The sequence below is a fragment of the Vipera berus genome (genome assembly GCF_964194415.1).
Source record: "Vipera berus genome assembly, chromosome: 2".
NCBI lineage: Eukaryota > Metazoa > Chordata > Lepidosauria > Squamata > Viperidae > Vipera > Vipera berus.
Genome location: NC_138203.1, coordinates 214,583,865 through 214,600,779, shown reverse-complemented (window position 1 = coordinate 214,600,779; position 16,915 = coordinate 214,583,865). Strand labels below are relative to the sequence as shown.

General features: G+C 40.5%; 2 protein-coding genes across 3 annotated transcripts in view; both read right to left on the bottom strand.

Annotated features, from left to right (window-relative positions):
• TSPAN17 (tetraspanin 17) overlaps nt 1–1,177 on the bottom strand; it is a 30,278-nt gene extending 29,101 nt beyond the window's left edge. Inside the window, exon 1 of one of the 2 annotated variants that reach the window (XM_081320720.1) lies at nt 1,091–1,177. In XM_081320720.1, coding sequence (XP_081176846.1) covers nt 1,091–1,126 — 36 coding nt within the window. In that variant the 5' untranslated portion in view covers nt 1,127–1,177. Of the gene's footprint in view, nt 1–1,039 lie in introns of both variants that reach the window. The other variant, XM_081320719.1, reaches the window with a different exon arrangement.
• Nucleotides 1,178–5,159: 3,982 nt separating this feature from the next.
• EIF4E1B (eukaryotic translation initiation factor 4E family member 1B) lies at nt 5,160–14,819 on the bottom strand (the record flags this gene model as incomplete). The annotated part of the gene is made up of 7 exons (XM_081316398.1): nt 5,160–5,274; nt 5,834–5,973; nt 7,059–7,172; nt 7,797–7,860; nt 11,868–11,963; nt 12,585–12,673; nt 14,802–14,819. 7 exons carry the CDS (start codon nt 14,817–14,819, stop codon nt 5,160–5,162), a joined length of 636 nt encoding a protein of 211 aa, XP_081172524.1.
• Between the last annotated feature and the right edge of the window lie 2,096 nt (nt 14,820–16,915).

Here is a 16,915-nt window from a genome sequence, read left to right as displayed (position 1 = left end):
TTATTATTATTATTATTATTATTATTATTATTATTATTATTATTATTATTATTATTATTATTATTATTATTATTATTATTATTATTTATATGCAGTCCAACAACCTATAAAAGATAGCTTGGGAGGTATACAGTGTGCTAAGTCATGGCTTGTGGAACCACAGTTTGTTGATCCAAGTCATGCTACTAGCCATAACCATATTGACAAAGCACAGTGACAGAGGTCAGATAATATGTGACAATCACACCACACCTTAACACCAGGTGTGAACCCAAACTAAGATAACATACAGTACTGGGATTTGGAACAAACACTATGTAAAATACGTGCAAGAAAGAATGAGGTGGGGCAGCTGTACAGTTTTCGCAGTACGAATTTCCTCAAAACAAAGGGATGAAGGAACTTCCGAGTGCATGCCTACTACAGGAGCTGGCTTTCAGGATAAGATCTAAACTATGCCGGCAGTGAATCGGAGCTACTAACAACCTGCTCAATGAAGTAATAACTTTTTCCCCTAGAAGACGGTTCTAAGAGAAAATGCTGCTGTGTCAGAAAGAAGACACAGGCAAAGGTAACATATTTGATTATAGGAAAAACCTTTCCTGATTCTGCTCGAAACTGCCGAGAAACTGAAGTAGGAACATAAGACTCGGAGCAAGACATCGGCCGGTCTTCAGACACCGACCGGGGGGGGGGCAGCGAGAGGCTTGGTGGAACCAAGGACGTCCTTGCCCCAAAAACTTTCCAGCGCCGAGTCCGTCACGCTCAACGCGCGGCGCGGGACCATCCGGACGCCGCGAGCACCCGCCTCGCGCGACAAAGCCTTTGCAGGATTCCGCAGCTAGGCGAAGGGGAGCTCCCTTCCCACCCGGGGCCCCGGACTTCGCTGCAAACGGCACGGACGTGGAACGCTAAAGCCCAGTCACTCCACCATTCGTCCTGGCCTCCCTTCCGCCCAGGTAGAAGCGGTGCAAACGCCACTCCGCCCGCCCGCCGGCCGCCCGCCTCCGCGGAACGCGACTCGCTCGCGGTCACCCACCCAGAAGAGCACATTGGAGGCGAAGAGCAGGTATTTGGCGCAGCAGCTGACCTGAGGACCCTGGAAGTGCTGGGCTTTCCCTGGCATGGCGAGCGCGGGGCCTGAGCTCACAGCCCCATGCTGCCCCTCGACCGAGGCCCAGGGCCGCCGCGGGATCGCCTTGGCCAGCCCGCCCCCTGGCGGAGTTGAGGGGGAGCTGCTGCAGCGGCACGCGCGTGCACGGCTCTCTATCCGGATTTCGGCAGAGCCTGTATTCCCACGCTACTACCGGTACCAATCGCCGCCGCCGCCGCTCTCCGCTGGAGTCTCGGAAAACGTGTCCGGTATGGGAACTCGGGAGCACAGCTGTAGAATCCTCTGTCTGCTGAGGCCCAAAATAGAAGGACTTCCTTCCAAGACGTAATGCAAACGTAAAGAAATTTGCTTTTTTAAAAAAAATAAATGTGTTTATTGGCAATAAAGGTTCCTTTCCTCCTCATCTTACGTAACTTGTATTTTATTGCAATTTAATGTGATTGTGTTTGTGTGTATGTACATGTATATGTATATGTTAGGCTGTTTTTTACCCCAGAGGAATGGGATGTAAGGGAAGGTATACACATTACACTTAATGCTTCAGTTAGAGTGTTAGACTATAGTGTTGGGGTTTTTTTTACTTTCCATTATTATCATCTCACAAAAAGCAGCCCCTTTTAGTCACAAAAAAATTCCAGTCAACCTGCTGGTGTCCCAGTGACCTCTCCCACCTGGGGAGCTCTGTGCAAAAAAAAATGCACACTATGTACAGATAAAACAGCCCTTTTAGGCAAGTACTAAAGGGAAAATGGTGATGAGCTTCTGTCGTGAGAGAGCAGAATAGAGCAAACATTGCTGCCCTTCATGACATCTAAGACCAACTGCTGAAGATGTGTCTTATTCTAACAGAAGAATACTCTTTGATCTCCATTTTAAAAATTAAATCCAGAGAGAACTTTGCATTAATAAACAGGAATTAGTAATATTAGTTCAGGTGTTGGAGGGGGGCTCAGGAGACCTAGATGTTGAGACAGCTGGAGCCACGGAGGCTTACTGGGCATTTTAGATGCAAATGTTTTCTTGGCCCATCATAGAGTTGTGGGGTAATAATAGAAGTGATGTCACTGTTTTAATCTCCTAGAAAAAAAGACATTCAATAAGTAATAAATAAAAATAATCAGGTTCATATAGGTAGTCAAAATGTACGGCCACAATTGGGACCAGAATTTGTTTGCTAAGTCATGCAGTCATTAAACGAATCATCGCAGGGCTGGATCTGGTTTTATGACCATTTTTACTGGGGTCATTATGCAAATCACATGGTATTAAGTGAATCCAATTAAGTTTCCCCAATTGACTTTGGTTGTGGAAGCTGGCTGGGAAGGTTGCAAATCAGATCACATCACCACAAGATACTGCAACCATTGTAAATGCAAGCCAAGTGCCAAGTACCCAAACTGCAATGAGACCACGGATGCGGTGCAGTAGTCATAACTTTGAGGTCAGGTCCCAAATCACATTTTTCTGAGGTTTCCGAAGTAAGACCAGACTTGACATACTATGTCCAGTTCTGGTCACCATAATACAAAAATGTGCCTCTAGAAAGAGTGCAAAGAAGAGCAACGAAGATCATTAGGGGTCTGGAGGCTAAAACTTATGATGAATGGCTGCAGGAACTGGGTATGTCTAATCTAACAAAGAACGACGAGGGGTGACATGATAGCAGTCTTCCAAAATTTGAAGGGCTGTCACAAAGAAGAGGGGGGGTCAACCTATTCTCCAAAGCACCTGAAGGCAAGACAAGAAGTAACAGATGGAAAAATATCAACCTAGGAGAAATTTCCTGACAGTGAGAACAAACGATCAATGGCTTCCTTCAAAAGTTGTGGGTGTTCCATCACTGGAAGTTTATAAGCAGAGTTTGGACAGCAATTTCTCCAGAATGGTATATGGTCACCTGCTTGGGCAGGGGTTGGAGTAGAAGACCTCCAAGGTCCCTTCCAACTCTATTCTGTATGTGTGCTCCATAATTATATAGATATCATTGTCTTTGAATAAGAAAAAGTGGGGAGAGATGTTCAAATAAAGGATAAAACGTCATTCAAGCACATCCCTAAGATGATTAATGATGGACTACTACTACATTATGTTGAAATACAATACTTCTTCACATCTTTCTTATATTAACTTTGGCTATTTCCTGTCTTCCACAAAAAGGTCCTCCCCCCATCCTTACTATATTCTTCCTGTCAGTTTAGCTACTCAGTTCCTGAGTGAGTTTTCCTTTTGACAGCTATTTTAGTAGACAAATCGTTAAGGCCCTATTTTGCCATTTCTTTGCCACTTAACATTTATTAATAATTCACTTTTCCTCTTTCTTCTTCTATTATGTTAGCACAAGTGTTATTTAATATGTAACAGGAATGTACTCATTAAAAAAAGCTTCCCACCTACATAACTGAGTAATAGAGTTATCCATTAGCAACCCATATAAACTTTATGTAGTAAATTCTGAGCACAGGGATTAAAGCTGCAGTGGGCGTTCTCCACATAGGATGTATTTTTTTTTGTTTTTATAATTAACCTCTATTTAACCTAATCCAATCATGCAGTTCCCATATATAAATATTTTAAGCAATTTTAAAAAAAATAAAAGTTAGAAAGAGACTTCTGATGTATAATCATTGATGTTCTTGTTAATCATTAAAATCCATTATCCATTATCTCCATGAGCCGGAGGCCAAAAGACCTGAGCAAAAAATCCTATCTGTTATAAGCTGTGAATGCTCTGGTTTTCATTTGTGTTAGTAAAAGAATAGCAAAGAATGGGCCTTTATCTGGAGAGAGTGGTATCAATTAATTTAGGTACATCTGAAGCCTTTGGAGTTTGTTCTGTGATTTGAAAGTTACTATATCTTTGTCTCTAAATAGATGTGAGATGGGTAGCATATTAAGTTAGATTCCACACCAAAGAGAGTAACAATACTGCTAATGGCTGTTCTAGCAGAGATAAAAGTGGGTTTTGATTTTGGTCTGGTCTTTATAACTTAGTATGATCATGTAAGGTCTGGAACACATCAATTTTCATTCCCACCCCTACAGATGTACATATATACGCACATATGCACCCATATGTGCATACATCCTGTAGAATTGTTTCGTTTAGGCTGTACTTTTTCCACTGCAGATGGCCATATTTATGTAGGCATTTCAGGGCTGCATCCTGTTGCTTGCATTATTCATAGCAATTAATGAATAGCAGTGTTGAATTGCCCAGCACAAACCTGAAGTCATCTCAATTGCAGAGGCTAATCATAGGAAGTCAACTCATTGCCCTTCAAATCAGCTGTGTAGCATTCTTCACAGCTACACAAACTGTTTCAGGGTAAACTGGCTATCACTGCTTCTTCCGATTCAAGGGCTCTTGCACCCAGCTCATTCAGTATCTTGACAGAGGAAGGGCTTAAACGCTGGTGGCTGAAGTTAGCAACACCAGAGTATGTTTATGTGCTATACCCAAACTGTACTTGAGAACTGGTTCTGTAACACTGAGTTCCTTTAAGCCCTGTACATAGATCTTCAACAGGAAAAAAATTGCATGATTGAACCACTTTTTCATAAAATGCATTGCCTTTGGAAATAGGAAAACATTACATCTTTTTACTGAAAATAAAGTATTTTTCTATGTAGTATCTCACCCAGAAGCCATGTAAAACTTGAAGGAAGCCTAGTTTTAGGGAACAGATTAGAAGCAAAGAGGCAAGTTCTGTTTCTTGGCAAGCTCTTCTGCTGCCTTGGTACCAAGTAGTTCTCACAATCCTTTTGACCTCATTTAAGTCTTTTCTGATCATAGAACTAGAAAGTTACATGAAGCACATTCTGCTTTAAGTGACATTATCTTAGGTTAAAGGCTTAAACTTAGCTTAAAACTGAGGGCAACAGGAACGATTTTGCCCCAAGTATAAATGCTTTCCATATAACTCTAGTCCAGTCAAGAATCCAGAATGCTTGGTTACATTTTAATGGGAAGAGTAGTTACATGCTAAATCTTCATGCAGCTCATCTTTAGCCATCCTGCCAAGGGTTCAGTTCAAGCCTAGTGAGCTCACACAACAAATCTGTTCTTCATAAGGGAGCCACTCTTGGTAGCTGTGTCTGCATGAGCTTGATAACCAATTACCACTTTTGAAGAGAGGCCCAGGTGTTCCTTATACACACGCCTGAAAAAGAGAACAAAGTAATTTTGTGTGAGCGCCATTAAAGATATCAATCCCCATTGGTTTTTATTTCACACATTTCTTATGGTTCCTTTTAAAGAAATCCCATTTAATAAATCTAGAGCCACTTACAATAAAAGAATTGCAATGAAAAAGGAAAAACAATAAAAACATACATTTTGTAAAATACAAAATACAAAGTGAAATCCATAAGATATATTAAAATGTGAAGAAAAAGTAAAAGGAGAGAGAGAGAGAGGGAGAGAGAGAGAGAGGGAGAGGGAGAGAGAGAGAGAGAGAGACAGAGAGAGACAGAGAGAGAGAGAGAGAGAGAGAGAGAGAGAGAGAGAGAGAGAGAGAGAGAGAGAGAGAGAGAGAGAGAGAGAGAGAGAGAGAGAGAGAGAGAGAACACCTAGGAGAATTAATCTGTTTCCTAGGTGCCAAAAGGGCAAGAAACATGGTATCAGACTTTCTAAAGTCCATGGGACCTGCCACTGAAAAGGCCATCTCTCAGATAAGTACATTCCTCAGTCTGGGAAGGCCCTCTGAAGGTGACACTCACCCAATATGAATTACTCCATCCCGGTTCTCTGCCTCCCGTGTCCAAATGGCAATTTTGTCCCCTTTGGCACGAATATTGATGACTGCCCCACAGACATCATCACTATAGTCACAGAACATCTCTCCAATCAAGCACAGCAACTACAAAAAAGGAGCAGGAAGAAAATCCACATGAAATATACAGGGAACCAGATATTAGCATTCGTCTGATGTACCAGGTTTTTCCTGCCCTGAAGAGTTTAATATTGATATTGGGTGGGGGGGAAGAATAGAATCTTGAGAGATAAATAAGAACTAGCCTTTTCTACACACTATGAACCTAATAAGTGAAAAATGCTTAAATCAAATATGTGTCTACATTCTTGGGCTGCAAGAATCCAAATGGCAGACACAACCTCAACAAAAAAAATACAGTTTCCTATATGTAGTTAGTTAGTTCTCTTAGTTGCCATCCAAAGATCTAGATTTGTGTGACCCATATCTGGTAGCCCTACTGTGTTCAAGGTTACACCCTCTCTGTTCAACATCTTTTTTCTCTCTTTTCCAATACGTTTTTCTTCTTCTGCCCAGTAAGCTGTTAGAAAAGAGGGGGAAGGGAAGCACACCAGATGTCTAACTAATTCCTTTTGAACACTTTTTAAATTAGTCTGAGGGCATATTGCCCATCTCCGAATAAGCGAATGTGGTCTCATTTGTGGAAAAAAGTACTGAAACGGAACAATTATATAAGTAGCTGTATCTACTAAAGAGAGACAGAGATGAGCTTTTAGATCCATTACAGCAGACATGTCAAACACAAGGCCCGGGGGCCGGATCCGGCCCGCAAAGTGGTTTCATGCGGCCCACGAAGCCTTCCTGGACACAGTGAGGGAACGTCCCCCGCTGCCTTGGCCCTGGCCCAGAGACCTTCCTTCTTCCAGAGACCCTCAGATCTGTCCCACTCCTGCCCAGGCCCCCATAGGCACCCTTGATGCGAACGATGTAGAGCTGGCCACGTTCACCCAGTAAGCCATACACACTCTAGCCACACCCACCCAGTAGGCCATGCCCACCCAGGCCACACCCACCCGGCCCCCTGAGGGCAACCGCAATGCTGATGCGGCCCTCAATGAAATTGAGTTTGACACCCCTGCATTACAGAAATATGGCCACAATCCAGAGAACCACCCGGTTTCAGAAATTAATGGAGCAGGGGGAAAGATATAAACTGTATTCTGCTTACTTACAGTCTCTAACCAGAAACGGTCAAGTTCTGTATGCCGCTGCTGCTTGGCTAATGTGATAAGCCAACGACCACCGTGCTTGTTCCAGTTATCTTCCCACATGGGTTCAATCCCATCCTGAAAGAAAAATGCTACAAATAATAACTGCTTGCCATGTACAGAATAAGGAAGATGATCTTGATGAAGATATTCAAGTTTTGTTGCCAAAGCAACAAAAAATAAAACATGTTTTAAGTCCAGAATGTCCAGATAACATTTGGAAGAAATTCAGACAGGCACCATCCTAATTCACTAAACTATAAGGAGAAAAGGAGGAGGGACAACAGCGACAGACTTGCAATCAGTCTCAGTAAAAGTAATTTTAGGATTCTTGCTGTTGATTTCTTGGTCTGGCCTACCTAATGGATGTGTGTGAGTCATACACATTCTCACTATGTGTTACGTTACAGATACATTCATATGGAAAGCACTGGTTTTATGCCAGCAAGTAAGGCATAAAATTAAATCATTATTCCCTAATATGGACAACTTCCAAATATACTGACTTCCCAGCCAGCATAATTATTGCAGATAAAGTCCTATATTAGAACAATGCACAAGTCGAGAGATTTAAGCTTCACAATAAAGGGATTCAAAGTATACTACTCTCTGTTTACCTTCATATAGGAGACCCTCATGTCACAATTCAGTGGGTTTGGGGTCAGGTTGTTGGGGCTTAACAAGTCCTGGAAGAGAACTTACTTTGAAAAGAGAGTAGTCACAGCCAGACGTCAGCTTGCTAGCTAGTTGGATATGACTATATAGCCTGCAATTTCAAGAACAGGAGAGAGACGTTAGCAATATAATTCAATGACTTTATTTCTATAAGAAACCAAAATTGCATAGGTATCTCGAAAACCCTAACACAGAATTTTTTTCACTAAATCCACATCCATACACAGGAAAGCATTATTAACTCTGCTGGCCTAGCTGCATTTTACATACTTCAGGTGACATTTTTAGCAAGGAGATACAGTTCATTTTCCAAACAATGTCAGTGCTATGCATTTTACCTTCATAATTATTTAAGGAATAGTTGAACAAGGGCAAAGTACTCAGTTCCTAGAATTTTCTCTATAGCAGAAGTGGTGAACCTATGGCACGAGTGCCAGAGGCGGCACTCAGAGCCCTCTCTGTGGGCACTCATGCTGTCGCCCCAGGCCCACCTCCCCCCATGGCCCCCTCCTCACCAGCAGCCCCCCCAGAGCAGAGTCGTCCTCCAAGCACAGCCTGCATGGAGCAGTGCAGCCAAGGACATGGCATCTGGGCAGCAGGAACAAGACTCCACCCTTGTGCCCCATTATGCGCAAATGATGCTGCAGGGCGCGGGCAGAGGCCATGGCCGCCATGGCACTGCTGGGCCACCTGGGCAATCTGCAGCAGGCCGTGGAGGCAGTGGTGGCCCTGCGGGTGGGCGGGGCCTGGCTGGAGTGGAGCGGGAGTGGAGCGGGGGCAGGCGGGGCCAGTTTTGGGGCACTGGGTCTCTAAAAGGTTTGCCATCACTGCTCTATAGAATGAACCAATGGGAAGGAAGGAAGGAAGGAAGGAAGGAAGGAAGAATGATGTTATGGGTGAACAGTTTTCTCATTGGCTCACTCTTTGTGTTTTAGGTGTTTTAACATTGTTTTTACAGGCCCTTAAAGGGGAGAGTTGGCTCAATGGTTTCACAGATGTCTCATCACAGCAATTGCCCTGAATTGGGAGGATGGGTGCATATGATCAGACAAATATACACCATCCTTTTGATTCCATTTTAACATTCAGGCAGGATTAATGCAGACTACAGTATTTTGTGTCTGCAGATTCTTCTCACGCAAAAGAAGCCAGGGTGGACAAAAAATGGATTCATCTGCCCCCTTTCTTCCACAGTAAATAGCAAGACTGATCCTTGATTTTTTTTCCTTTTCCATGTGGAGGCTAGCAATTTTTCTTTCTCTTGTGTGCAAAGTGGTGGTGGTGGTTTGCTACTCCAGGACCATCTCTCCTTTTCCTTATCACTGGCAATCTTCAACATCCTATTCCTAGTGACTGTTTGCAGGTCGTCCTTAGAATATATCTTCCCTTTCTCCTCCACTATAATTATATCTAAATACAGCTACAGCTACTAGGGAAAGCACCTGATTGTGAGATTACAATCAGCTATACTTTTAGCAATTGTTTTTAAAAATATATATTTTATTGATTTTTTTACAATAACAATCTTTAGTGCTTAGTAAACAGTGGGGTGTCTGGGTTCATATATTTGAAAAAACAATAATGATTAATCTCTATAATTCCATGATCAATATATTAATTAATGGTATGTTTCCTTGATCTTCCTTTCTTCCAATAGTATTCTCCTTTGTTAACATTAGATAAATATAATTCTTAATATTTTCAATGCATACAAGGTTGGATATAAACATTTTTTGTGTTTGTACAAATAATGATGACATCCATATATAATATCTTTTCTAACTAACTTATGTTTCAATTGTATGTATAAAGGTCATCTTGTTAGGTCACTATGTGTCCTGTTTTCAAAATTCTTATTTAAGCTTAATTTCCCCTCAGTATTGAAATCATTCTTCTTGGTCATAATTCTCTCAAAATTAATTACCTTTAAATGTCCAGACTTTCCATTCACATACATCATCTCAGTATTTTAACATTTAATATAATGTAAAAAATACTATACTGGTTATATCTCTTATCCCTCTTACTATAGGTCCCCTTTATATCCAAGATACTTTGGCCACTTAATGAGAAGGAAGGACTCACTGGAGAAGAGCCTAATGCTGAGAAAGGTTGAGGGTAAGAGAAGGGGATGACAGAGAATGAGGTGGCTGGATGGAGTCACTGAAGCAGTAGGCGTGAGTCTAAATGGACTCCAGAAGATGGTAGAGGACAGGAAGGCCTGGCGGAACGTTGTTCATGGGGTCACGATGGGTCAGACACGACTTCGCAACTAACAACAACAAATATCCAAAATTATCTATTCTTTTAACCATACTCAAACAAATGTTTAATCATGTAGTACTCCATCTGGTAAGTCAAATCAGATCTCTTAAGTCTAACTCTAGCGTTCTTCTTTTGCCAAATAACTTTCCAAGTTAGTATATTCCACTTGCCAGGAATGCTTTTTGTCTCCCAGACTCTGATGATTTTCCTGGCAGCTCTATAATCCAATTTGTTAAATCTTTCTTATCCTCGAATTTGTTTTGAAATTCTGATGGATAAAATATCTTTTCATTGTTGTGGTAAAATCTTGTAGATATTTTCTGTTTGTGTTAAGTTGTAGTTCTCTTCATTTGTAGCTTCCCTGTTTAAGTCACTTTCTTCTAGTTTATGTTCTGTTATCTGATTTGTTTGTTCATTCTTTATCATTTTCTGAGAGTTTTTTAATTGTAAGTTTAGATTGAAGATGTGCTCATTTATATCATCAAAGTTGTTTTTGATCTCATCGTGGTTTGAAATTATTGTCATTTGAATCTGTTGTAGCATTGCATACATTTCCTCCTGAAAAGTACTTGTCTTGTCTTGGAGTATTACTCCTGCTGATCTCTGATGTTCCAGGTTAGATCTTTCAGAAGAGAATATTAGATAAGGTTTCCTGTCCCTTTTAGATAAATATGCAATATCCATTTCATCTTCCCCCTCCAAATAATCTTTCACCAGTACCATAGTATCTGTAATTAGGCTTATCAAACCAGCCAATCTCAAAATCCAAGCAACCAAATCTTATATAGTTCTTATCTTTATATATGGTTTTTGTAATCCAATGCGTTTCCAATTGTCAAGGCATCAGTGAAAGCAGTATTTTATAACAATTCTTCTATTCAGGGGTCAATTATCAACCAGTCAGAGTTGCAATACATTTAGTAGTCGTTTTAAATGCATTAGAAGAAGAATAACTTCCCAGTAACTTTCTTTGTTCAGCAACTGCTCAGATTTTTTTTTTTTGTAAACAGCAGCAGATGCATGCAAGATGTTCTAGAAAGATGGATGGAAAAGAGGCCTGCTAACTATGTATTTTTCCTTTTTGTGTGAAGTTGGGGAGGTAGGGTATTTTATTGCTCCAAGACAATTAGTAGCTTGGGATAGGAAACTGGATTAATGTCATTAAACAACAACAACAATAATACCCTGTTATTTATTAACTAGAAGACCTCTGGATGCTTCACTGAGTTCCTGTGTTCCAAAGTTTGCAGCAATTTACAAGAAGGGTGCTACTGGCATTGCCCACAGAGTTGGCATCAAATTTTGTAGATTGCAGTTCACTTGGGAGTTACAATATAGGACTGGTTTTGCTGCAGTACTGTAGGCTAAGATAGTCACTCCCCTGAAAATGAGGATCCAGACTGCATCTCAAATGCAGGTGCACCCCAAGAATTCTTTATCAGGAAGTTAATATTGATCTAAATGCCATGTAGGAAAGAATGGTTTTCCATAACTGATTTGTTTAGGAAAACCTTTGCATCCACTGAATTACTTACAGAATTACAGATACCCTAAGGCATTGGAATAAAGGAGATCCTTCTCTATATCAGTAAATTATATTCTAACAAGTTCCCATATTTGTTACCAGTGTAGGAAAAAATAGCAAATGGCATTTGTAGTATTAATAATTTATACAGAAGTTCTCCAGAATCTTCTATATTTTTCCTCTGACCAATGTGAACATATTGCTGTTTGATCCACATGCTAAATGATGTAACCTACAATCATATTACTTCTTTGGGATTGTATGACACAAATATTAATGTGCGCAGAAGGGGATAAGGATACACTCACGCCCAGAAGTCTTCCACAGTATCAAACTTGGTAACAAGCCGCAAGTTATCTTGCCAGGTCTTGCTCTTGTCATTTTTGAAGAACCATAAGGCCCACCTATGAATTAAAGGAAGGTACAGTGAAGTTACTAAACCAGGTCAGGGATATGGTCTTTAAAAACTAAACCAGATTATCCTCATGCTTCTTAAGGCTTATCTTGTGGAACTGATAAGTGCTCAGCTCAGTCTAAGTGTAATCAGAATTGATATTTGTAACCAATACATACCGTATTAAATTTTCATTCTAGAATACCTGAAAAAAAATCAGGCTTTTCACCATTTCTCCTTTTCTTGCAAAAAACTATAAAAATGAAAGTTGGATGATCTTAAGCATTTGATAATGAACAAATACATTATTTGAAGAATGTGATTCCTACTAATAAGAGAAAGAAGGCCGAAGACAGTTAATATATCCAGAAGCTGAAAGTATTTTCCTATGTGATATCTATAAACTCTGCAGATGCACAGAAGTTTCTTAACTGTTCTTTGAGAACAAACCACCAAACATTTCTTGGAAATATATACAGTATGCTTCCTTTACTGACATTTAGATGTATGTGTTCAAGACATTTATAGTTCATAAAAGGAATGGCAGGTAAGAAAAAAGAATATTGAAGCCCAAGATCTGGACATTGGACATAATAAAATAAAATGGTGTGCCCCATTTTATTGCTAATACCTGTTCTGTAGCGGGTGCTTGGTGATGTGCTCCACAACTGTCTCTCCTCCCTTAGTCTTGTGCTTTTGATGTTCTTCATGTGTGCTTGCCTAATGTTTGAACAAAGGAACAATGCTATAGCAATTGACAGGACATTCATTTTTTCCCAATTTTTTTCCTGAAGTTTTTACTGGCTAAACAATAACACAGGCTAAAGATGATGAACCCTGAAGCAATAAGGCATTACAGATTAAAGAAAAGCCCATAGATTTTTCAGAAATTGAGAAGCCCATATATTTCAGGCCCATGTTCTTTCTCAAGAGCAAATGCAAAACTAGAAAGCGTTTATCTGGACATACAGCATTAATAGACAAAACATATCTATGTGCCTTTTCTCCAGAATGGGAGAAGCAAAATATCTCTCAAAGTTTAGAAAGTTTCATATCCCAAGTATACTAAGATTTTTCCCCCAAGACCTGTTCTAACCCCAAGGAAAAACTACTCCATAGTTTCATGTATTCCTGATCCCAAACAGACCTAGTTCCTGAGACATGAAACATCTCCTGGGAAAGACTGGGCCACCATCTCAAAGGACAAAAAACAGAGTGCATAAACCAAGGCAATTCTTGGCTAAACTCTATTAGCAACATTACACGCTGCCAAATGTCCAACTTTTTCCAAATCTTTAGTCAAAGTAACAGGAAAACAAACAGTTTAATGCCCCAGACTTTAATACCATCTTCATTTTACACAACAATCCCTAAGGCAAGCAGAGAAGAATGCTGACATTGTTAAGACTTTGCAGGTTTTGTTTAAAGAGCTAAGGAGAGTAAATAGAGCTATGAAGGAAATCTTACTGCCCAATGAGCTGATGGCCTCTTTTTCATATTAGCTGGTTGTAAGGTTTTACACTTAGCCTCACAATTGCCCCAGCATTACTCAGGAATTTAAAAGAGCCAAAAAAAAAACCCCTCCTGAGCCGAGGTTTCAGCAAGCAAACAACTTTTATTTTGATCAGAATAGAGTTGGGTGGCCACATCTCTCTTTGTGGCTGGTAGAGAGATGAAGGCAACAACCAGGAAAGATGTCTTCCACCTTTTATACCTTTCCAGAACAAAGAGATCCGGTCTTGGTACTAGGAACCAAAAGGAGAAGAAAAATAATTCCTACATGATGACTCATACACAGCAACCCAGGCTCCATCCATAACTCCTTTTCCCCCCTCCCCTTACCTTGCTCTTTTCATGTAAGCAATCTCCTGTACCTAAAGCATGAAACATTTGCTTTTATATAACTAATTTCCCAATACACACACACACACACACACACACACACACACACACACACACACACACACACAAAGTATCACTACTAATATCAATATTGCCAGTGCTTTTTTTGTAAAAGAAAAAGGTGCCGGAACTCACCCATGTCATACAACCCACCTTGCCTACCCTACAAGGTTCCAACCAAAAAAGGTGCTGGAAGTCCGTTCTGAGGGTTCTATGACAAAAAAAGCCCTGAATATTGCTAATATCAGCCTTAAGCGTAATAAAATCCCTTCACTAGTTTAGGAAAGTTACCTTGGGCCTGCTTGTGTTTTCTTTAAGCAACAGCTTGAGAATTGTTTTCATAAGCAGAAACTTTATATTCCTGTTTCGTCAGCCTTCTCCATTTAGTGTTGTAGAATCAGTATATAGCATGGTAGACACAATTTATTTGTTCTCCTAGCATAGATTCAGCACCTTTAGTAGGCCTACTAGCACCATTACAGTAACAAGAAATAAGATTTCCCAACATGCAGAGTATTTTGTTGTACTTAAAGGTACAGGAAATCCCTCATTCTAGTTAGGAATACAGGAACTTTGTTAGCTAAATCATAGAAAAGCTTTCTATGCAGTTTAGGTCATATAATGTAGGTCTTCCGATTTATCTAGGCTGTATAAGATCAGAGTTTGGAATACATGCCAGGTTAGAAGGGTTTACTATGTCTACTTGCTTGGAAGTATACTGTATCCCATTGCATTTAACTGAAGTCCTGTATGATACAAAGCAGAACTTCACTTCCAATGTATGAATCAGCCTAGCTCCCCAACCAAAATGAGTTCTTGAGAAGTTAAACATGGAGTGGAAAAATTAACACTCCATTTTTGTGAATATTATCTCTGCAGCTTGCAACTTGAGAAAAAAGGAGACAGAAAAGGTAAACATACGGTAACTAAATTCTGTATTACCTACCATCATTGCTGCTGCCATGATTTACACAGTATATTTTTTCCAATTCTTTTTACTTAGAAGGTATTTTGAGAACCTCTTTAAATCCCCAAACCAGACAGGGTCTTCTTTGAAAGAGAAGAGAGTTGAGTGCATTTCATTGGTAGAATCTCTTAACTTCCTTTATTGGGTGGAGCATGACATGCAGGGCAAAACAAGGCCGTTAGCATGCCTTTAATGTTAAAGGACCTGAGTCAATTTCTTTATGACAAAATTAGAACAAAAACAAAATAGAGATCTGGACAGGTGGGAGGGAGAGTCATTGTAAAACTGAACACAAGAGGAATCTGAACAACAGCAATTGTAGAATAGAAAATGGATGTGGGTTTATTTTTTTGAAAGAGGCTAGCATTTGAAGAACAGGTCACTTTTTCAAGTCAAATATCACCAGATTCCATCAAGGTTTTAGGAGGCTCTTCAGTGGTGGGATTCAGCCAGTTTGCACCAGTTCAGCAGAACCGATAGCTAATTATGTTGCCCAGGCTCAGAATGGACTTCAGGAAGTGGCATTCACACAGAGAACCGGTTGTTCACATGTTTGAATCCCACCACTGAGGCTCTTGAACTTCATGTTGCCAGTTGTCATCTATCAGCCTGTCCTTGTCTGCTCCTGTCTGGGCCCAGCCCACACCAAGAGAGGGCAAGATAACTGGATGCTGTACCTAGGAAGAACTTAGGACATTTTCCTGTTTAGGCCAAGAGAACAATCCTCCTGTCCCCATGCTGCCTAGAGAACGCCCTGACTGACACAAGATACTGACCTCCGTTTCATTTGGCCAGTTAGCTTCATTGGGCTTTTACAGGCACAAACAGTTCTGATAGCTGTCATTTGTTTCAGGTATTGCTCTTCAAGGTAGTGGCCTAATTCCACTTAATAAGCTGTACTTCTGTTATTTTATGTTGGAGTTTCCATTTACAGCTCCCTGTTCAAGAATGATCACTGTAGGGTTACTATATCCTGCAGACAGAATTGTTCTGCTTTCTCGTTTTCTGATCTTAGGTTTATGTTAGGGTTTTGTTTTCTGCTTTTCTTCCCCCTGTGAATAGAGAGGGATCTTTGTCCTATGTGCAATACAGTAAGTAATTCCTGGTAAATAGTATCATGATGAAAGATGAGAAGGTGGCTCATATTATTAAGCATTAACACTGTGTACCTGAAAAGATTCAGGGATAAGATTGGCATCTAGTTTTGTGTTAGGCTATGGTCCCAATACAGGTAATCCTTGACTTATGACCACAACTGAGCCCAACATTTCTGTTGCTAAGCAAAACATCTGTTAAGTGAATTTTCCCCATTTTAAGACCTTTCTTGACACAGTGGTTAAATGAATCACTTCAGCTGTTAAGTTGGTAACATGATTGTTAAGTGAATCTGGCTTCCCCATTGACTTTGCTTGTCAGAGGGTCACAAAAGGGGATCACGACTCCAGGACACAGCAATCGTCATAAATATGAGTCAGTTGGCAAGCGTCTGTTCCTTCTATCCATCCATCCATCCAGTTTGGCACAGTGGTGAAGGTGCTTGGGCTGAAAGCCAAGAGACTGTGAATTTCTACATACCATGTGTAATGTATTGGCTTTAACTGTTTTCTTAAATGCCTTGAATCACTTGCTTAAATGTCTGACCTAGATTTCTGTGTTGTAATGGTTGCTGTTACTGAAGCCAGACATACTGTCTCCAGGAAGATAATTAGGTTTTGGGCAGGAAACTGTTACCTCAAACCTATTGGTCGCCACCTAGAGGCTAACAGTATAAATAGCTGAACAGCAGCCATTAGGGCTGCTTCTGTTCTCAGTTAATAAACTTGTTTGCTGTTTCAATGCTTTTGTCTCGCTTAATGCCTAAAGAACTGGAGATATAACACTGTGTTTCCCCAAAAATAAGACGATCTTTTTTTCTTTTTTCTTTTGCCTCCAAAAGAGGCACTGGGTCTTATTTTCAGGGGATGTCTTACTCACCTCTGGCACTGGCAGCCCCCCTCCCAAGCTAGTCCATTTCTTCTAAGGCTGAAGGAGCAGCTTCATTCTGCAGCTGCGTTCCAGCCTGCATTTCGCAGTCAGGCCTTTCCGGAAGGCCA